The 22,948-nt window shown below is 37.0% G+C and overlaps 1 protein-coding gene across 4 annotated transcripts in view; it reads left to right on the forward strand.

Moving 5' to 3' along the window:
• SUPT3H (SPT3 homolog, SAGA and STAGA complex component) overlaps positions 1–22,948 on the forward strand; it is a 253,101-nt gene that overhangs the window by 194,472 nt on the left and 35,681 nt on the right. For all 4 annotated transcript variants that reach the window (XM_015622505.2, XM_015622504.2, XM_015622507.2 and 1 more), the window contains exons 7-11: positions 3,040–3,115; positions 5,936–6,048; positions 6,733–6,840; positions 7,313–7,501; positions 9,933–10,043. In XM_015622505.2, the coding sequence (XP_015477991.1) occupies positions 3,040–3,115; positions 5,936–6,048; positions 6,733–6,840; positions 7,313–7,501; positions 9,933–10,043 (597 nt within the window). The remainder of the gene's footprint in view (positions 1–3,039; positions 3,116–5,935; positions 6,049–6,732; positions 6,841–7,312; positions 7,502–9,932; positions 10,044–22,948) is intronic.

Genomic DNA, 22,948 nt, shown 5'->3' on the forward strand with positions numbered 1-22,948 from the left:
ATAAAATACTGCTTGTGATCTTGAAAAGTGAAGAAGAAAGAGATGTTGTTTCTGGGATGGTATTTCCTTAAAGATGTCCCAGCTGTGCCACTCACCCGTTAATTTCTGCTGCATTTGATGGTTATTTGTAGACTATTCTAAAACTGGCAGGACTGAAGGAATGTCTGTCTTTATCCTTCAAACCATGAGGTTCCATGCCATCATGTGAGGGATCTTTTGTTAAAGTGAATTAGGATAAAAAGTAAAGTTCAATTATTTATGGCAAACACTATTTTATTTGGTGGCAGTTTAGAGCATCACCCTGGAATTGATCTTTAAGAAAGAATTATTTTAAAGAGAGAATTGAAGGAAGAAAACAATTTTATTTCACATATATGTAATTCATTTTGCTAAATAAAAATATTTGTACAGAGAGAAAGCAATTGAAAGTATTTATTTAGTATATAAGAACAACATTAAAAGCAGTGTTTAGACAACTACTGTAGATAATTTGTAGAGAGGAATTAAGTCCCTATTGGAAAAATCCCTTAGCAGCACCATTCTTTTAATAAACCTTTGAGTTTTTCACTTTTAAAGAAACTTGTAATACTTATAATGAAACCTGTAGTCTTTGACAGTCTGCATTTTCAGAGCTTTGTGGTCTATTTGCTGAGAGTAACCATTGCTAAATCACTTAATTTAACATAACTGCTTTTGGGATTAATCTGGTTTTGCAGTTTCCATATTACATTATAGGATGCCTGTTAAAGTTAAAAGTATCCTTGTCAAATTTCTACATGTTGGGGGTTTTTTATCATCTCATGTTGGACTTTGGAGAAGAATTCCTCACATTACCATGTCATATGATTTTGGTTTTCCATGCCTTCCTTGTTGTTTCAAGGGGTTTTAAATCCCTAGGAGGGCTGGATGTGAAAGGTAATAGCCAATGGCTAAACATATAGGTGGCAACAGGAAAAAAAAAAGGATTACAGAATTTAAACCACATTGCAAAAAATCACAGCTTTTCAAATTACTTGAGGAAGATATCTCTTAATTATGTGAAAAAATAAACCCCAGATTAGAGGCTTTTATAAAGCATAAAGTAGGACTGCTGTTCTAGGATGTATTTTGTGAGAAGTGTCCTGTGCCATGCAGAAGTTCAGATTAGATTATCTCTGGATGCCTTCTGTTTTAAAAAGTATAGCTGAATTAACTCAGGGGCAGAGTTGAATTCTGTAATGGGTTGAAGTTGCAGCATAGATTGTGAAAATTATTTTTAAAGGAATACAAACTCAGTCTAGACTTAACATCTTGTTGGAATGGATTAACTGAAAATTTTTATTAATATGAAATGGCAGCTCCTCAAAATATAGTCAGGTTGCCAGAGCCATGCATAGGAGAAGTGGAAAATGACTGAATTTTTAGTCACCATGGTGACTAAAGGTCCAAGTACAGTCGAAATGATTGACTGGGTAGAGAAGAAAAGAAAAGACTATCCAGGTGTATTCCTGGTCAGCTTGTGGTTTAGTTAACAGCAAAATTGAACATGTAGACTGTGAAGCAAATCTTGGAAGGGAAGGGTTAGATGGTTTTAGGAGAGTGACCTAAAAGAGAATAGAGGAAGAAACTGTGAATTTGAGGTGCTAATTTTATTTAATTTCTTTTCCCACTGATTTGAGAGCTCATAAAGCCAAATGCAGGTTGTATAGCATGGAGACATATAGATATATACATACTTAGCAATAGCCCTATTGTCTTCTATTAAATCAGATTGAAGAACTCTGCAATTTTTATTTCATCAGATGTAAAATTGTTCAGGGTGTCCGAGCAAAATTTGTGTCTATGTGTGTGGTTTTTCCCTTGTTTTTTGTCCTTGTGTGAGTACATCTGTACTTTTCCTTCTATGTGGATGGTTTCTTGAGCTTCATGGAGTCACAGCACAAGCACAGTCTTGGTACCATCAGCCTCTCCTGACACCACTTTGTATCTGTAGTGATAGTTCAGGTGTGATGATTTATACATTGAATTAGTTTGGAAAACACTTATATTCCTTTCCTTGTTGTTTAAAAAATCTGCTTGATTGAGACATGGACTAAGCTGTCTGCTTCAGACAGGGACTGTTGTTCTTTTTAATCTAACTACTGCTTCCTGCCTCTGATATGTGACGGGTTTAATCTCCTGTGGAGACCAGATCTTTACCTTGTGAAAATCATTCCTGCTCTGTTGAAGTAAACAGAACTGAAGCACCTGCTCAGACCTAACCATGGACTTTAGTGCTGCTTCAACCATGATTCAATTACAGCATCCTGTATATGTGGAGGGGAGGGTGTGCATAATGTTTGTGGTTTTCTGAGATTCATTCTTTTGGTTGGCCCTGGACTCCATGTGAAATACATTCTTAAATGCAGTAGTGAACATTTGGAGATATTTTTTCTCTCCCAAGCTCTAATTCAATCTAATATCCTTTCTTTTCCTGAAGTGTTCATAAGTTTAAAATTTCAAGCATAAATTAAGAGTGAAAAAAATAATAAACAGACACATGTACCATTTATTTATTACTGTGTATTGAGTGTGGGAAGGGACACTTCAATGTCCTGGCACATCAATGTGATGAATATTAATTTCACAATTTAGATGTACACAGGTTCTGTTCTGCTCGGTGCAGAAGATGTTGGCCTCATTTCAGGAGAACTCTTTACTTTTCTGGTCATCTGTAAACACATGGGAAGAATCCTCATGTGCTTCAGTTTAAATACTCACCTTGGTCAGGGCAGCAGTGCTCAGCACCTCTCTCCTCTCAGCCCTCACCACTGGGCTGGGTGAGCAGTGTGCAGGCAGGTTTTGCAAATAGGAATTGACATGCTCCTCTGGGAAATTTAACTCACAAGACTAATAACCCATCTGTGGTTTATATTTCTGCATCTTGACTTGTTCAATGCATGTTTAATTTGGGAGGGTTGCTTCAAGGTTGTGGCGAGGGCGCTTTGGTGCTATAATTTCTGTTGTGGAATGCAGTTTTGTTGGAATAAGGTACATCGTGTACTTTTACTCTTTTGTCAGAGAGCAGAAAGACAAACACGAACCATGGACTCAGTCCAGTATGCAGAATTCTGTGAAAGTCGGCAATTGAGTTTTTGTAAGTATTATAATGGCTGCAGTATATTAAGATATTTGATTATTATTTCATTTAATAGCACACCAGAACCTCATTTTTTCTGAAAGCACTTTTATTTCATCCACAATAATAAAACTTTAAATTCTTTGTCTGTGTAACTCCTGGGAACAGTTAATTTAGCAGTTTCAGGCTGTCAGGCAGAGTATTTTATTTGAATATTTACCAAGCTTTCTCTGTGCTTTAATACTGAGCTGGTGGGGATGACTGCAAAGATGGAACTGGTGAGGAGTTAATGGATTAAAACCACACTTGCCCAAAGTCTGTCCTGGTGGTGCTAAAGTCGGCACATTAGCTAAGGTTCATGGCTGCAGGTTTTTTGGAATGCCTCTAAAATTAGAGAAGAGCAGCAAGTTTTGCTTTTATTTCCCAATCCGCAGAGACACAAAGAATTTACTAAAGAGTCTTTTCTATTTTAAGCTGTAAGCTCCTGCTGTGGAATTTATTCACCATTAGCCAAGTTCATCAGTATATGCCATTCCAACACTAATAACATGATGACAGAATTAGAGCTTTTCTAGCACTGAAAACCAACTTACTAGAAGTACTTGTGGGCCACAACTATAATGAGCTGTAAATTAATGGGCTTGATCATGTAGCAAAACATCATTACAGAAGTGGTTAGGTGATGACGAAGGTTTTAGGTCAAATGTCAGAGAAAGGGAGGTGAAGGAGGCAGTAAAAGTTGTGACAAAAAAGCACATGATCCTACAACACAGACTAGAACACAGTGGTGTCTTTAAAGAAGGGACCTTATCTCATTCTTCCTTCTAAATTCAAAGAAAGTGTGACTCATTTATGGGAAATAAATGACACATTTGAGATACTGTTCTCCATCAGCAAATGTCAGCAAACGTAGGAAAACATGTTTTGTAAGCATTTATTTTTCTAATTCAATATGTTTTTTATGTTTAGTTATAATTTGGTATCACACATCTGTGAGCCATTAGATAAATGATACTTCAGATTAGGGTGACTTCAGGAAATGAGAGGTTTGTGATAAAGTCATTTTTCAAACCCCAAAATTGCCATCTGGAGACAGATCAAATAAAAATCTTAAATTTGCAAAATAAAATAGAATGTTGCTGACCAAGAGATTGTGATCTATAAAAATATCTCAGTGCTATTTTCACAGTGTTTTTAAGTGACCATGTCTATATGGTTATTTTTCACTGACATTTAATATCATTAAAGAATAAGAGAATTACAGTGGTTAGAAAATAGTACCAAGAGAGACTTGGGCACAAATTCAATTGCACAAAATGAGCTGAATTAGAGAGGACGTACTAAAGGCTATGCAGAACATTTGTCTAAAGGCATCTTTTACTTATTTATTTCAGTAAAAATTGATTGTGTTACTATGTTTAACGAAGTGTATTACTGTAATACAAGCCCATAAAAACTGTGTGACAAGAGAATAAACCTGGAAGGGACTTTCAGAAACCTGTTCAAAAAATATCTATTAATAATCACATCTCCCGGTAACTCTGCACTTTTAAAGACAGGCAAAAGAAAAGGTCCCTCAAAGAATCAAGTACTACAGAATTGCAGACTTAAACTCTAGGGAACTTTTTTTGTGATCGTTTGTCTCCCCCCTTCCCCTCCCCTTCCCTTCCTTCCTCCTCTTCCCTACCCTTCCTTTTCGTTCCCTTCCTTTTCCTTCCCTTCCTTTTCGTTCCCTTCCTTTTCCTTCCCTTCCTTTTCCTTCCCTTCCTTTTCGTTCCCTTCCTTTTCCTTCCCTTCCTTTTCCTCCCCTTCCTTTTCCTCCCTTCCTTTCTCATGCTATTGTTTGTTTTCCTTTCTTTGGTGATGCAATGTAGGCTTCCATTACCTCCTGAATGAAAGTAACCATTATCTTGACCTTTTTTCTGTTTAACACCTGACTTTTGTGTAACATTTTAGTCCTGATTAAAAATTCTTTTTTGAAAGAGTTGTTTCCACTTCCTTCAGATGATTTTTCCACCTTGTATTTTCTTCATTTTGGTTGTCCTGTCTCACAAACAGCCCTCATGAAGATCTGTCTCAATAACTCCTTTCTGTCCACAGATTTCTATGATCATCTTGTCCACCACTGACCTAAGTAAGATCATCCTCTTTTTCCCTCCTTTTACTCTCTAAGCAAATATTACATTATATCGTCCATATTTTTCTCTGCGCTTTTTCTGACTTGATCTCACCCATTACCAGTGTGAAGTTCTTGTATGAATGTTGACTATACATCTATTCTTACTTCTTTATATCCAAAGCACACTTAAAAAACACTCTTGTACAAATAATTTTGGCTCACTTGTCAGCACCTCAGCCCTGTAAAGTTAACACCAGGACTTCCAAGTTCTTCTGCCTTTCATTTGTCTTCGCTATTTTTAATACAATTATATAAATTTTATCTGGACTCATATTTGTATTGATTTATTTTAGTGGGTTTTTTTTTAATTCATAGAAGATGCAATGCAATAATTTTATTTATTTCACAGTAATATATTCTAAAGCAAGTTTGTCCAGTCCATACTCCTCTGAGGTTGACCTTTCCTTGTTCTGAAATCTGCTGTGTGATCAGTTAGCTTGTGTTTTTTCTCTTTGTTCCATGCACTTATGGGTCTCCAAAATGTATGAAATAACAGTCTTTCCCCACTGGTTCCATTTTGATAATTCTTTCTTTGGCCAATCAAATCATGCTCACACTAACTGCTTCAATTTTGCAGTATTTCTGTAACCAAAAAAAAGGATTATTTTGGCCTATCTGTCATTAATTTCTCTTTTTCCCCTTATGGTTTTAACTGACAGCAAAGAAAGCATCCAAATTCCGTGACTGGCTGGACTGTAGCAGTATGGAAATAAAGCCAAATGCAGTTGCAATGGAGATTTTGGCATATTTAGCATACGAGACTGTGGCCCAGGTAAGGGACTGATTTAACTCTAGTGAAAATGAATTAATTACTCTTGGAGGTACTTCAACCTCAGGGTTGTAAGCCCCTTCAGAAATGCAATCACTGCTTCAGCTCTCCAAACTACCTGTCTTCATGGAGTCATGGGATGGTTTGGGTTGGAAGGGACCTTAAGGCTCATCCAGTTCCAACCCCCAGCCATGGGCAGCGACATCTTCCACTAAACCAGCTCAAAAATCTGGGCTGTCTTTCAATTTGCTGTGTGACAGATGTGTGCTGTGCTGTGTTCATCCATCTCATACACAAACAGAAATGTTTTATAGAGGCTGCAGAAGAGAGGGGAGTCCAGCACAAACCTTTTTCAAGTCCAAACTGAAACCACACACTTTGCTATGTGACCTCTGGCAGTGTGCTGAGGCTCATTCAATCCCATTGCACAACTGGATTAGAAAGAAGGATTTCCTGGAAAACAAAATGTTACCTTAGTGCCAAGCCGAGCCCTCTTGGGTAGATAGATTGCTCCATATATTTACAGAAGTGGAAAAGAAAGGCTCTTTAGGCTGAAATATCTGGATTACTATTTTCATCTGAGAAACACTGAGAATATTGTGGTTCAACCCACAGCCCTCACTCTCCCATTGTTACAATGGCATTTTTAGTACCATGTCAGTAACCTCACCTGTTTTGCCCCTCCAGCTGGTGGACTTGGCCCTCTTGGTTAAACAGGACATGACTCCCAAAGCTGGTGACCCATTCAGCCATGCCATATCTGCCACCTTCATACACTACCACAACTCTACTGAGGTAAAACTTGCTTTTTCACATATAAATGTATTTTATGCTTTGCTTTTACATATATTTTCTCCAGAGTTGTCATTATTGAATGTGGTATTGGTACAGACTTCTGTTATGGAGTTTATAAGCTTTGAAGTTACGGATCTAGATGGAAAGACATTAAATTTTAATTCTGAATGTTAAATACTTAGCAGCATATTTATAATGAAATAAAAATACTTTTTTTTTTTTGAAAATTCCTTTTCTCTGTGTTCAAGGGTCTGTTGCAAATTTGGAGATAAAAGTTTTTTAAATTGGCAAGTGCACTAAGTACTGTGTTGCATGCATTGATATTATACAGATATTGTAGTAACTTCCAGAATGAGAAAGCCAAAATCTGTATTGCATCTCTTCCAACAGGGAATCTGAGAAGGAAATAATTGGGGTGGGGTTTATTTGTGATTTGATTACATTTTGGCTGTTTGACATCTTGCTTTTACAGCCGCATCTCTTAGGGCAGTCTACGAGTGTGAAGAGCAGCCTTGAGTCCCCTGAGAACACACCACCCCCTACACCCACTCCACCAGCATCAGCAGGGCAGCAGCACCTTGGGAAAACCCCCTCAGGAGCCTTGGGGAATGGTGGAATTGGACAGGACTCCACCAAATCCAAACAAAGGAAAAGAAAAAAGGTATTTAGTGTACAATCCTGGAGTTAAAAAAAAAAAAAAAAAGAAAAAGAAACCAAAATATCCTCAGGAAATCATCACAGAATCACAGAATGGTTTGGGTTGAAAGAGCCCTTAAAAATCATCTCATTCCAATGCCCTGTCATGGGCAGGGTCACCTTCCACTAGACCTGGTTTCTCCAGCCTGGCCTTGGACACTTCCAGGGATGGGGCAGCCACAGCTTCTCTGGGCACCCTGTGCCAGGGCCTCACCTCCCTCACACTAAATAATGTGTCTAGTCTTAAATACTGATTTTAACCAATATGGTATATTAATGGCCATTGTAATTGTAGGGCCAAATGTGTGGTTTGGTGCTTTTTTTCTATCAGAATTATGCTAAATTTTTCTAATGAATTTTGTTAAGGTGACAACTGTTGCTTCTAAGATAACCTGCTCCTCTACAGGCACAGAAATTGTGACCACCCCAAATGAACATCCCCTTCTCTGACAGGGGCAGCAAGCACAGCTTTTAAGGGTCAAAATACAAGCAAAACATACAAAGGGCTGCTTGTGATTTTCCTGATCCCAGCAGCTTGAGGTGACTGCTGCCCTTGCCTTTAACAGCTTTGCCTGACTTGCTTTGTTTTTATACCAATTGTTTACATTCAAACTAAGTGTTTGTTAACTTTGCATAAAAAGGGGGTCTCATACTCAGAGTATGAAATATAAGTGTTACAATTCCTGTCTTTTGTTGCAGTGTCTTGGTGTTCTGACAGGGATACATGTACCAAAAACCCACAGGAGAAATCAATGTGATTAAGTGAACTGGATAGGAAAACCTGTGCCGGTCACTTGGGGCTGTTTTGAAGAAATGTGATGGCAGCACTCATTTTGCTGAAAAGCAATGGCATGACTTGGGATTTTATTAAGTGTTTTGTTATTAAAAAATACTCAGTTTTCAGGATAAAACTGGTGATTTCTACAGTGATAAGGTAGAAAAAAAGTATTTTCTCCTGGTGTTATCAGTACTGTGGGGAGTCCTGAAGGGTTCAACTTCCTCCTGTCCTTATTGTACACTGTTTATAAAGCTTTTAGTGAATCCTGGAAAGACTTCTGCTTTTTCCTCTTCCTTTTTATGTTATATTTGATTATGTTTCATTCCTGTGGCTGATTCTCATTATAATTCCTAGGAACAGAAATTTATCTGGAGGTGTAGTTTTTGATACATTGTATTTTACTGATGCTGCAAGTTTAAGTTCTTAGTGTTTAACTAAATGCCTTTGAAAATAGTTATATTCCAAAAAGTACTCAGTTTTAATTAAATATTCTCATGATTTATTCCATTTGCTTAGGTATCTACTGGATATAAATGAGGAAAACAAGTTAACTTGGTAAAAAATACTATTTTTAGGCCATGAAGGCCCAGTCCAGCAGAAAATATTTGAGTTTCATATTCCCTTTATAGATGTCAATCAGCAGAAGAATCTGCCATCATATTATGAATAATTCTGTGTGTACTCACAGGCTCCAGTGGACTCAGTGCTCTTGAAAATAAAACACTGTAAAAAATACCCCGATTTTGAGAGCATTAGGATATGGTGTGAATGTATGAGAGGGCTGTGGATGTGTATACATTAAACTTCAGGGTATAATTAAAGTTTTTGTCACTCTCAGTGCACTCACAATTTTCATTAATTTATTGCCAAGCAGCCATCATTAGATAAGTAACCTGAATTCTGGCAAGCAGCTGTGTCTGGATGGAGCCTAAACCAACATTTCAGGTTGGCTAACAAGGAGAGAAGAGTAACTTTCTTTTAAAATACCAGGAATATTATTGTACAATCAGTGTGCTGGTAGTATTGAATTATTATTTTTACCTATTTAGGCTCCATAATAAAAAAAAAGTTACTTGCAATTTTAAAGCTTTCCAGTTCAAGATAATTAAATTTTTTTTACATCCTTCTAACACCATTATGTCACATGTTTCAACTTCAGATTTTACATTGATACTACTCAATGGTGATTTTGGTGTCAAATTGCTTTCCACTTCAGGTGCTTGTTCAATATTTTCCCCACCCCTTGACATCATAATAAGAGTCTGAAGTGTTTTTAAAATAGTTTTTGTGGTTATTGCAGTATGACTTATATGACCCTTTCATTTTAGTCTGAACATTTTCTGCTCTTTTCAATTACAACATAGAGCAGCACTAGGTGAAAGATTTAAAAGGACTAACGGTGTTCTTTGGATCTCTTAAGCAAAGTTCATGTTAAAGTCCTCTTTAATTTGTTAATAGCTTTTTTCTCTCTGATGTAGTGTGTGGCACCAATGATGTGTGTCCTCATGAAAAAAAAAAAATTGGTCCATTTTATAAAGGTTTATTTTCCTACTTTATGCACTGTAGGTCTGTTGTGTGTTTTTGATTTAGTCACAATTTATGTGTTTTTCTGTTGCAGAGCACTGCAGCCTGTGGGATGGAGGCTCAAAGTGATGCCATCCAGCCCAGCCACATCAGAGAGGCCATTCGACGCTACGGCCACAAGATTGGCCCCCTTTCCCCATTCACAGTACGTAATAACAGAGTTATAAAAAGTTATATTTATAATCTTAAGGAACTCTGATTTTCAAGTGGTCAAATGAAGAAGCTTTGGAATTGTTGAGAGCAATTTGTGGTGACTGTAATTTTCTTTATAAAAGTGGCATAATTCTCTTGGGAAATAAAACTTAGTAATTTCTGTCTCTTTTTGGAAAGACAAAAAAAAAGGTTTTTTTTTTCCTTTCAAATATTATTTTCTTTCAATTACAAATTATGCTTTTTTGTTAGTGCTTAAATTTTCTGTTTTTCCAAAGTTTAGGTTTACAGTTATTTTAAATTATATGTATTCCAATATGGTGAAGAGCACTTTATATTCTAAAATTAGTTTTGTGTCAGATACGGCTTCTATTGGATGTTGAACTCTCAAGTGACACATTTACGGCTGGGGAAAGAAGAGAATGGGTTTTTTAGACAACTTTGAACCTCCACTGAAATGCAATAGAACTGAGCTTGTGGTAAAACACTGATGGGTTCTGAGGTTTTGCCATCGTTTTTTCTATGCAAATTGCAAATCCATTGTTCAGAGCAGCCAAACGAATTCTTTATTTAATTTTCTCAGCTGATGAAAATGTGAAAGCAGTTCATCTCCAATGTCATAAATTGGGGTCATTTTCTTCTCATCTACTGTTCTGTGTGGCATTTATCCTGCTTACCTCAGAATACGTGCATCTAGAAAATAATAAATGTCAAAGAAATCATTATAGGAAAAAAACAAACAAAATCCACCAAAGGATTTGGGAGATTTATGATTTCAGCTCCTAAAAATCAGGAAGAAATTGTCCAGTTTCTGAGAGATTTTAGGAAAGGAAATTTATTCTGAATTTGGGTCAATTCATTTACATAAACGTGATACAGAGGTACATGAAGGCCATAAATATAAAGGAAATAGCAGGACTTCAGAAGCAAGGATCAAGGGAAAATAAGAGAAAATGAGTAGATGATGCTATAATTTTGCTAGTGCCAAAACTAATCAGTGCTTTTATAGATGGCAGTGAAAGTTTGATTTATTAATGATAATTAATAAACAATTACAGTGAATTGTCTTTATATAACTTCACCTTTCTCTTTTGCCACTCAAAAATGCTAGATTAATGTCATGTAAAGCATGGGGCAGAATTTCCAGTCCAAAGCAGAAAGATGTCTTTAGCAGAAGTTTGCTAAGAGATATAGTTAAGAATATGGCAATAGCCTCTGAAAGCAGAGAATGTATTTAACTTGATTTAAAAAATGTAAAGAGCTCACAAAAACAGCTGCAGAAAGGTGAATCTTCCCTCCATGACCCTCACTAAAAGTGGCTTGGTCAATTATTAACCAAAGTTCAAATTTTTTCTTCAACCACAAGGTATAATAAAATACCCTGGTTTTAGTTGGGATTTTATGTCCTCCATTCTTGTGAACTTCCCAAACAGTGCAACTGAACAATTTAATTTGTTAACATTACCTACAGTCAACGTGGTTGATGAGAGCAGCAGATCTTGTTCCCTTTGAACAAGCCAAGAATAAGAGGGAATCTTGGGTCAGCTTCTGGATGCCTACAGATGTTGTAGAGCTGTAACACAATTCTGCTTTTAATGACAAGGCTCAGGAAAAGTATTTTGAGAGGTACTGCAGAGTCTGCATTTAGGTCTTTTCCCCTGTGAGTGCCCTGATTGGAGTTTTGGGGAGGGACGTGGCAATGACAATTGTCCATGCAGCAACCAGAAATTCTAGGTCTTAATTTGGCACAAATGTGAATGTGAGTACTGAGTGCCCTCTGCAATCTGCATTAATGCAGATTTCCACAACAAATAGAATTTAATGATGGCCAGACCTGGGGGCATGTGTGTAGCCAAACTTGAGGAAATGAATTAACAGAACTGATACAGATTTTTATGTCATCAGGCATGGCCATTTCCTCAGATCTCAGCTGCATGTCTCTGTGTGACTCAGCCCATGTAGGCAGTGAAAAACCTTGGTAAAATATTAGAGGTCTGAGCCGTTCACTGCAATGTCTGAGGAGAAAATTGTATCAGAAGGATCGAAACCCTGCCCTGAATGCTTTGAAGCAGCTAGAAGGGGTATTTTTATGGATCAGTGTAACAGCCAACAGACTGGCAGTTGTCAAGGGGCTGCTGCATTCAGAAAGTTCATACCTGAACCCAAACCACCAGGGGACTGGTTTTCTAACAGGAAAAATGGAATTGAGCAGTTGTGTTGTCCTCCACAAGGATGGATGATGTGGAAAGAGAGCTGCCAATTGCATCCCAGCAGTTCTTATGGAAAGGCACTTTTTAAAAAGACAGAGTTGAGGAGTGAGAAAGCTTCTTGCTTTTTCAAGCTACTGAATAGCTCAGTCCCATACATAGAATTGAGATTTAATTTCTGTAAAAAGAAAATACAGAAGAATATTTTTCTTTTAAAACGTACATATACTTTTGTTTTCTTAAGATAATGAATAGGTATTTGTAAAGCACAGTGATAATTTTTCACATTTTTCCCTTTTTCGCTGTTTCGTCATGACTGTCAGCCTCTTCCATCTGATTTGGTGATAGCTGTGCCTAAGGAGTTGGTTTTAGAAGAAGAGTTAAGCTATACAATTTATTCTTTAGCAGTATTTGATGGATGTTGGTTTGGATGGAAACAACACTTTGAAATTTTTATAATCATATGGTAAATGAGAACTAACATTAAACCAGTGAAAATGATCCGTTTGCATTTATTTTGACCTTAATAGCTATGTCAGAATGACTAACATAATTAGAGCATTTAGTTTTTGTCTCCAAGTGCAAGCCACAATGGAAAGCAGCAAGTGTACTCTAGATTCTTCTGCATTGTATCATGTCTAAGGTAGTTTAGACATATGTTTAATCCAAATATTTTCTATTAATGGTATTGGGTGGTGCTCAGTATTTCCTACTTTAAAGCATGGTCTAGACTTTCAAAAATCAGAGAAATATTAAGCAATAGCACCATGTAATTTTGCAAGACAGGAATGGGAAGTCTGGAACTCTCCATCATATCTATATGCAATTCCATGTGCTGTACCTGTGTCTATTTCTATGTGCATTTAAGCTAAGGGAGTGCATAGTGAAATGATGTCCAGTCTTGACTGGGCCTCTAGGAATAATCCTAATATTCTTCCAAATAATATTCTGAATAATAGTATTTATTGTGCCAAGGTGTTCACAAAAATATTAGGTGGCTATTTCTTACCATGAACACAAGCATAATGTCACTAGAGAAATTATTTTGAGTTATTTGAATTGATTTTATTTCAGACAGTTGGGGTAGCAAAAAAAATAACTCTTTAAAGAGTATTTATTCTGTGAACAATACACAATGCTGACCTGAAATCTTGATAGGAGCAGCTGTAAGTGTTGCATGAACAGTCTGTAAGTAGTACTTATGACCACGAGAACAGCTCTAGCTAAAAAGGACAGCTGAGATCCTTTGCTCTGAAATGAAAAGCAAAGTGATCAGCTACAATAGTGAAAGACCACAGGCTAAAGGAACAAGAAAATGTTTCCAAAGCAGATTCTTTGTCTTTAGTTTATGCCAGCTCTGAAATGATGTGTTTCAGATGTTTAGTTAAGAGAAACTGAGTTCACAAATGTAAATTGTAGTCCTGCACAGGCCCATGGCAGACAGTGGCCATTATTCAGCAGCTTGTACGTGTGTAAATGGGGTGTACTGAATGAACAGGGGTATAACCAACATTTCCTTGGGTATTTATGTTTTGGGGAGACATGTTTTTGTTCCTTCAACTTCCCAGGCATTTCAATATGAAAACGCTTGCTAGTCTAAACCTTCTCTTGTTAAATATTTCAGTCTCATAGAATTGCCTATGCAGCATAAAACAATGAATATTTACAAACCTGTGTTTATAATATTGCTTGTGACATTCCCTGCACAAAGAACATGTAACACCAGAGAATGTAATTTGGCAGAGACTTGGATTATTTGGGCCTTACAGAGCCCTGCCTATACTCTTAGAGGTTCTTAAATATTAAATGCAAGTATCCCATGTGGACTTCAGCAGATTACATATACATGGTAATCATAGTTTCACAATCAAATTATACATTTAGTCAAGGTCTTTTACTTCTGATGTTTTTAAAGTGTTTTTTATTGGTCCTGATTGAGCTCAGCTTTTATGCAAATGCTTAAATCAGTTTCTGTGGTGAAAAACACTGAGATTCATCATGGATCTTTAATAATTTCAATATAATAAAGATGCCTTTGACTCTATTAACTTCCCCCAAAATCAAAATCTGTGGAATAGTAGCTGATGACCTGGCAAAGCTGAGTTTATGAGAGACTAAACCAACAGATTCAGGGGATTGAAAGAAGAGAGGGAAACCTTTAAAATACAAAGGTTAATGTGGCAGTATTATATTTGTGGAAGAGAACATTTTGGAAAGCCAGTTTGGTGTAGGTGCCTTAAACTTCAAGAAAAATTCAACTTCACATTCACCAAGTCACAGAATGGGTCAGTTGGAAGGGACCCCTGGAAGTCTTCTGGTCCAAGCTTCCTGCTCAAGCAGGGTTCCCCAGAGCACAGGGTCGTGTCCATGGGGCTTCTGAGAATCTCCAGAGATGGAGGCTCCACAACCTGGAATTGTCATCCAGAGGATTTGGCCTGCACCTTAGTCCTCTTAACTGAAAGAAATTTCTTCTTGCATGTTTCAGATCAAAGTAGCAGTGAGAAGAAGTTCTGGAATATAATCTTCAATAATTGCTTCAATAGCCACAATGTGGATACAGTACAGCTGAATTTTTCTAAAGCATTTGAATGATAAAAAGTTTTGAATGCTGTTTCCGAAAGAAATTAGTTACATGGAAACTAAATAAAAAATCTGTGATACTTAGGGTCCTGTAAAATATAGACTGCCCATATTGATATTCATAATCAATTGATACTGATTTTGAAGAAGTCAGTATTTCATTCTTAATCACTTCTCAAAAATGAAATGTATGTATTTCTGTCAAAAGGCATTTGAAAACTTTCCCTTCTGCTACACATTCAATTTCTGATATAGAAAAAGTCAAATAGACATTTTCATGCTTTCTTCTCATTTTGAAAGCAAAAAAAAGGCATTTTATTTCATAAAACAGTTACATATTTATGATGTCTTTGTCTATACTTCAAGCTGTTGTCTGCAGTTATTTGTAATTCTACAGTGTTAACACTTCGTGTTTGAAAAAGATGAATTATTATTCTATAAAACCAGTAGGAAGTCAAATCTCACTTTGGAAATCTTGTTCTGTTCTCTTCCAACCCCCATCCCAAGGTTCCTCCTTTCAGATTTATGAAAGAAAACATTTCTCTCTGTAAAAGGTTTTTGTATGCCAGCATCTGGAAGTGTTTATTTCAGTGGCGTGTAATCTATCTGTGGATTTAGTTAGCACCAGACCCCCTTTTGTGTACTCCTGACTTAAAATTTTTATAAATGATCTTGTTGAATTTGTGCCAGTGTGCACATGGTTTGGCTGATTGCTGCATATATCCTTTACCTGCCAGTCACCTTTGATTTATATTCTTTCCCTCCTGCTTTTGCCTCCAAAAATGGTGCCACTGAACTGTCCTCTAAATCATCTTATTGGATAAATTGCTCCAAGATGAGATGGCACAGTTTTGGCTGACTCCTCGACAGAAGGCATTTCTATAATCCCTCCTCGCCTGCTTTCTGTAGGACCATTCAAAAAAGAGAAGGAACAGGGGAAATGGGGCTCCCTCTTCCATCCCAGCACTATTTCTTCCAGTGCTGTTCAGAAATGTAAAAAGGGACATTTGATTTACATGGTTCTTAATACCATCTGAGGACCTATAAACTGGTTGAGAATCTTTCACATCTCCTCTCCTGAGCTGAACTTGTTCATTAGATAAATCTGATATAGTTCATAGGGTTTTCTCCCAGAAAGATTAAAATGTTAAAGAATAGCATATTCAAGAATATAATAAAGCATTTCATTTAGAATAGATTATATAATATATATGACAGTTCTTTCCATTATAAAAATCCCTGTTGGTTTCCTTAAGCTAAATAGCTAATACTCCTTCAGAATAACAATAGTTCTGTAAGTTTTACTTAATGGCATTACTAATTTGGAGAGTTTTATGAAGTTTCTGGGAGAAAAGCAGGTGTCTTGGCAATAATTTAAAAGGTTCCCAATTTGTGGTAGCAGATTCAGGGGGTTTCATGTTTCTAAAAAGGGAGACCAAGCTGCATAATGCTTAAGAGTGTCTGACACAATGATGTATCATTTTGGAGTAAGTTTCCAAACGTTCATTGGTCATTAAATGTGCTGCTTGACTTTATATTGCAGTTTCCCAGCTGTCCCTACCGGGAGTAGTCTTAACACTCCAACAGAATTTATTAATGAGGGCACAAGCTCACAGTACTGATGAAGCAGTAAAGTTTCCCAGATGATTTTATTGAACAGGAACATAGATTTTTAGATAAGAGAAAAAATGTCATTGAAGTAGATTTGAAAAGAACTTGCTCCCTTTCTGCAGAGCAGTAGGAAAATATTTACAGTCTGGATAATATTTGATAACCTGTGGGGATATTTAAAATTCTTGGATTGCACATACATCAGTGTCCTACTACACAACAGTACATGTTGCAAGCAGCACGTGAGGCTTTCAGGCAGCATAGATGTGGTTCTGTTGAGGCAGGAAACACTGGCATGGATTGACTCTGTAATGCAGTTTGTACAACCACACAGAGGGCTGTGCTCCATTGTGTCACTGCCTGTTCAAACCTGTTGTGCTGGAAGGGCTGAACAAAACCTGCATCTTTCTCAACATAGAAGCTCACACTGCAAAATTCTGTCATTTTTCATATCTACTGGTTAAAAGATCTGATTTGTCAGATAAATTTGCTAGCTCTGTTAGTGAGAAGATAAATAAACAATAAGGTTTACAATCAGCTGAATTTCTCATATAAACAAAAGCAACTCCTAATCTCATAAACCTTATATAATTATTTTTTTTCTAACTGTATGGGCAGATTCAAAACATATTGGAGGCTTTTCAAGCATAGTTGTACTGATGTAAAACGATCTGAGGGTAAGAATATGTTACTTTCTAAAAGTGTATGTTCTTAAGTGCCTCCTGAGAGGCTTAAAAAACCTTAGTATGGATGAGAATCTGACTTCTGGTACTTTGCTCAAGGCAATCTAACATGCACATAAATATGTATTTCAAGGGTAAGGTAAGATCTATAATTCTAGAGCAGATACTGGGACAAAAAGGTACTTAATTAAGTGTTCCAAGATATTTCACAGAAATAAATATGTCCTTCTTCCACAATTTGCATTATTTTTTGTAAAGACAGTGGTATAATGCAGCAGGTACATTCTGGTACAAGAGTTAATAAACAGAAACTTGCTTGTTGAAGAATCCTAAGAAAAAAATGGAAGAATCTTAAAAGGAAAGTGTATTTTTTTTATTTGTCTTTGCACAGAATTATAGTGCAGCTCCCTGCAGTATTCACATTTTTGTGATTTTGTTCGCCCGTGGACAATACCATGTACTTACACAATTATATATAGTGCAGGATCAGTTGCAGTTGTATTTTATACCATTCTTTCAGATTCCTCTTAAAAATGAGTGTTCATTCATATTTTTCTCCTTGAAAGATTTGAAAGTGCTTTGTGAACTGGAGCTACTTGTAGTTGTCAGTTCACTCTCAGGGCTGCTGTGAGCCAGCTCAGACTGAGATGCAGCAGCTGTGAGTCAGCAGCAGCGCTGCCCAGCTCTGTAGCACAGGATGTGAGCTGTCTGGATGAAACATTATGAGAACTTTAGGATCAAGGCTGTTTGAATTGGAATTACAGTTGAAGAAAAATTGCATGAAACTTTATTTCTCATGAGTAGGATCTTCATTTTAGGTGCTGTTTGTAAGACTGATGCTTGACAGACGTGTCCTGTTGTGTTGAGCTTGGATAGAAGGACAGGCTGGATGGGGCTTGGAGCAGAGTGGTCTAGTGGCAGGTGACCCTGCCTGTGAAGATGGAACTAGATGGTCTCAAAGGTCCCTTCTAATCCAAACCATTCTAGGATTCTGTGATTCCATGATAGAATCATGTGGACATCTCTGGCATCCCTGACTTGTCTCTTCACAAATAAAGAACGTAAAACCTCTAGAATAGCAGAGTAAATCTGGAAAGGGGAAGATTATAATATGGAAACACCAAAACCAAGTGGAGATATTTTTTATAACTCTTATCATCTGTTATGATCCCTCTTAGTTGCCTACTCTTGTTCCTTAGGTCTTACAATAATACTCAAACTCAAGTATTGTTCAGCTTAGCACAGGAAAAGGCAAAAGATTCCTGAATAAAAGCTGGGATTTTGTGCTTCATTTCACTCCATTTATCATGTCCCACTCAGTGAGGAGTCACTTTTCATTTTAATCTTTGATACCATTAAGGACAAAAAAAAAGGTATTGAATGTGTAGCAGTACAAATGATGTTTGATTGCCTCTCATTTGTGTCCAGTCTTCTTCATGCCCCGAGGCAAAGGTGCTCATTCTCCCCTCATCCCTCTGACATACCTCCAGGCATCAGAAGGCAATACTGTGCTTTGGTTGCTAGAAAATCTCTTTAACACTGAAGTTTTATTTTCTCTAAACCAGACCCTTTTCTGGGAGCCTGGCTGTACACTTGGTACTGCTTGGAAATATTTCTCTAGGAAAATCAAGTGAAAACACCAGGCTTGAGGCAACCAAACACATTCTATGAATTTTATTTTGTGGTTTTTTTGTTCCTTCACTGAGGTTTTGTATTATTCCAGCTTTCTGACTTTAGCTTCAAGGTTGTGTAAACCTCAATTCAGCAAAGCAGTCATCTGCTTAATTTTTAAACTATACCTACAGTCTGACAAAAGCATGGGCTCAATTGAGGCTTCAGTATTATTGGTAATATAAGTTCTGATTCATCTATTATTTCAAGGATTTTTTAAAATTTATTGCACATAGGAGAAAAGGAGAGAGGGATGCTTGTAGGACATAAAATGGGATGAAATTAAGATCAGGTTCTTCTCACATTGTAATATTTGCTCACTGGAAAGTTTTGGAAGTTACTTAAAGACTTCAAACTTAAACAGGATACAGCACTCCATCAATATTTTGGAGCTAGCAGACCTGAGTAAAAAAAAATGACAAAATGAAGACAAATTCTAGAAAGGGATATCAGACTTCAGAAAATGAAAACAGTTACACAAGTACCAGTCTTGTTTTTAGTGCTGTGTGCTGCTGTACTTATATTTGTGACAGTGGTTTCCAGTTTAGGATTAAGCTTCAACCAGGGATTTCTGGTGCATCTCTTGTATCTGCTCTTCTACAGTGACAAAAGGTCACAATTGAGATGGTTTTCTTGCTTTTAAGCCAAGCCTCTTCCTCCCATTTATACCCTACCCACCCCTAGATAATTCAGTTCCCTTCATAGCAATTAAATTCTTAGCTGCTTATTGGTAGAAATATCATACTTTCATCCATGACAGTCACAGGACAGGGGATATGGAAATGTATTTTTCATTAATAAGACACTTCTCTGTCTCTGGGGGTATTTTTGTTACTTAATATACACAAGGGTGAAAATATAAGATATTGGGCTTTCATGAAGACCCTGAGCTTTTCTTCAAAGCTCTGAGAATGTGTATAAAATAAGTGGTTTTCTTCAGGCTTCAATTGCAGAATGACTATAGAAGCTGGAGTGCACCTAAGTGATTAAAAGACATCCAGTTCTGTTTTACTAATTTGGAATGAATTCCACAGCCAGGAGCTCTGCCTAAGAATTACATGCTTCTAATTTCACATAATTTAAATTCCAATAATGCTAGGAGAAAAATAATAATAAGTAATAATAATAATAATAAGTAATAATAATAATAATAATAACTAAAAAATCCAATAAAAATAAGAAGAAAAATCACACAATAAATATTTGCATAGGGTTGCTAACACTGGCTGGTGGGGGAGAGGTTGGTATCCAGCCTGGAGGAATTGTACTAATGCAACATTCCAGGCTGTGTACTGGCACAGGTCAGTCTTAGAATGTGTTGATGTGCTGACAGGATTGTCATTTTTGATGGCAAAGAATTGGGACAACAGGAAAAAAATAAGACTCTCCAGAGATCCACATGTGTGAGTTTTACTGCAGAAGGTGCTAAAACTGCTGGAAGTGAGCAGTCTCTCAGTGCAGAATTATTGCAATGCAAACGGCCTGGAAGTGAGAAACAGTAATTTCATGAGGTAATTTTGTCAGTGGTGAAGGGTTTGGGTATTTTTTTTTTTCCTTCCAAGAAGGACAGGTTATTAATATTTACCATCAAGAAAACTCTAGTTCTAATTGGTGTTTAGATATGATGCTTAAATTACCCTCAGAAGATATAGTGGAGGATTGGAGTGTGGATTAAGTGCTTCTGAGAAAAAGCATTCAGCTGTTTCTGCATCTGTTAAAAAGAAAGTTAAAACAATCTCACCATTGTGCATAGAGGGTTTTATTATTTTTAAAAAAGAGCAGATGGTACAGAAGGAAGGTATATGCTTGTTGCCACGTTAGGAAACTTGGGATTTAATATCCCATGGGGTAGATGAGGCCCATCTTTATCCATAATTTACTACAGTCATATTTAGGCGATAAAAATAGTTAGCTAGATACAAAAGCGAGAAATTTAAAAGCTCAATAAACAGATAAAAAGCTACTAATTATGGCTCTTTAGTTGAAAGCCATTCATGTGATCAAGAAAGACTAATTTTGAGATGTAATTTTATATCCAGTTCCACATCATTAGAAGTAATGAGACATTTTGAGTGCTTAGCCTGATACTTAAAAGAATTGGGGTTTACTGTCGATTTTTAAAGGTGCATGATACCATTTCTTTAAAGTGAGATTTTTTTTTTTCTGGAGTCTCAACTTCCATAACAGAAGTAAAAGGTCATTTAACTTTAAAAAGGAGGGAGAACAATTTCATTAGTAATGCTTTCCAGTGTAAGAGCATGAGTCAAGTTCCAGGATTCCTCTGTATTTCTGTATTATTCATCTTACACAAATGCAGAACAGGAGTTAATGATGGCTCAATGCATTTTGCAATTTAGAGACATGACAAATTATAAGATTTGATAAGATAAACAGAAGAGTGAAAGGAGATAGTATTGTTTAGCTAGTGAGGAAGTGGTATCAGTATATAAATTACCCAGTCACTAAGAGATTTTTTCCTGTACGAGTCACAGAAGAGTTCTAAGAGTGAAGTGACAGTGGGTGATGATGTTCATCTGCTGTTTGATTTTTCCTACCAGAAAAATGCTGCAGGAGATGTGCTGGATTGAATGTTTGGTGTGTGCACAGCAAAGAGTGGCAAGTGAGGTGGTCCAGGTTGGAATCTGACATTTGATGGGAGATGTGCTGCTGCACAGGAGGAGGGTGTCATGAGGGGAAATGGAAAGCAGCTTCTAACACATGTGGCTAAGAGGAAAGTCAAAGTGATGGGTGGAAGAAATGAGCTTGGCAGGGCTCTTATGACTTGATACAAACAAGAAAATGTTGTTTTTCAGAGCTAGATTCCTCAGTGTTTCTGTGACTTCCAGAGATTGGAATCTTGATGAAGGATAAGGAAGGCTGTTACGTGCCACTAGGATTGTTATCAGGAAAGAAAAATATAAAATGCAGTTCTGGAGTGAACAGAGTATCCAGCCTCAGAGATAAAACCTGTGTTACACACCTTGATGATGGTGAGGGACACAGGGTTATTCATGAACAGAAATGGAGGATTTGGAGTAGGTAGGAGATGAGGAATTCCAGTTTATTCAAATTCAGCCTGAGCTGGCAGCTTGAGAGCTCTTAGATGGACATAAAAATCTAACTAGTGCTGAGTTATTCAGCCTTTATCAGTACTTTAAGGTAAGGAACACTTACAGCCATGTCTGTGAGCAAAGGTTACAATGCAGAGTATTATTTGCTTCCCCTAATTTATTGCATACTTCCCAATTCATCAAAGCACAATTTCCTTTTAGGTGCTGAAGCAAACCCTTATATTTCTTATTTCTTCATGGAAGGAATTAATTCCCAGCTTCATAAAGTTTATTTTCAAGGAATTGTGGGTAAAAATTTTCTAATAATGTCTTTTTCCAAAAGAAGGTAATATTTCATGTTAAAGTGATGTGGGACTATTCAGCTGCCTGAAGTCAGCAGCAACTGTTTGGCTTTAGTACTTGCTAAAATAAATCTCAGGAGTAACCCTAGATACTGGAAGGTTCTGTGTGTCACCATTAGAACTGAGGCTGATTTTGTAACACCAATGTTAAGGCAATAAAGGGGGACCTTATCCCTGTCTAAAATTCCCTGAAAAAAGGCTGTGTCCAGGTGGGAGTCGGGCTCTTCTCCCAGGTAACAAGTGACAGGAAGGAAATCGCCTCAAAGTACAGCAGGGGAGGTTGAGATTGAACATTGGAAAAATTCCTTCGCTGAAGGGCTGCTCAGGCATTGGAGCAAGCTTCCCAGGGCAGGGATGGAATCACCATCCCTGGAAGTGTTGAATAAATGTGTGGATGTGGCACTTGAGGACACAGTTCAATGGTGAGTGCTGGGTTAATGGTTGGACACGATGATCTCAGAGGTCTTTTCCTGCCTAAATAATTCCAAGATTATATGAATGAAGCTTTACTGGTTGCTCTGAGAAACCCCTTTATGCTGCTGTATTTTATGATATAGGCAGAGTGGCTGGAGCTCTGCATTCATAGTGAGTGTTGTAGGTTTAGAAAATTTACATCAGAAACTCTTCAACTTTCCATTTCTCCAAAAGTAGTTTATTCAGGGTCTAGTTTCCTTGTCAAATATTTTTGGAGTGAAGTTAATTGAGGATTGTAAAATAATGAAGAGGACAAGGTAGT

This window comes from Parus major, chromosome 3 (assembly GCF_001522545.3).
Source record: "Parus major isolate Abel chromosome 3, Parus_major1.1, whole genome shotgun sequence".
NCBI classification, from domain to species: Eukaryota; Metazoa; Chordata; class Aves; order Passeriformes; family Paridae; genus Parus; species Parus major.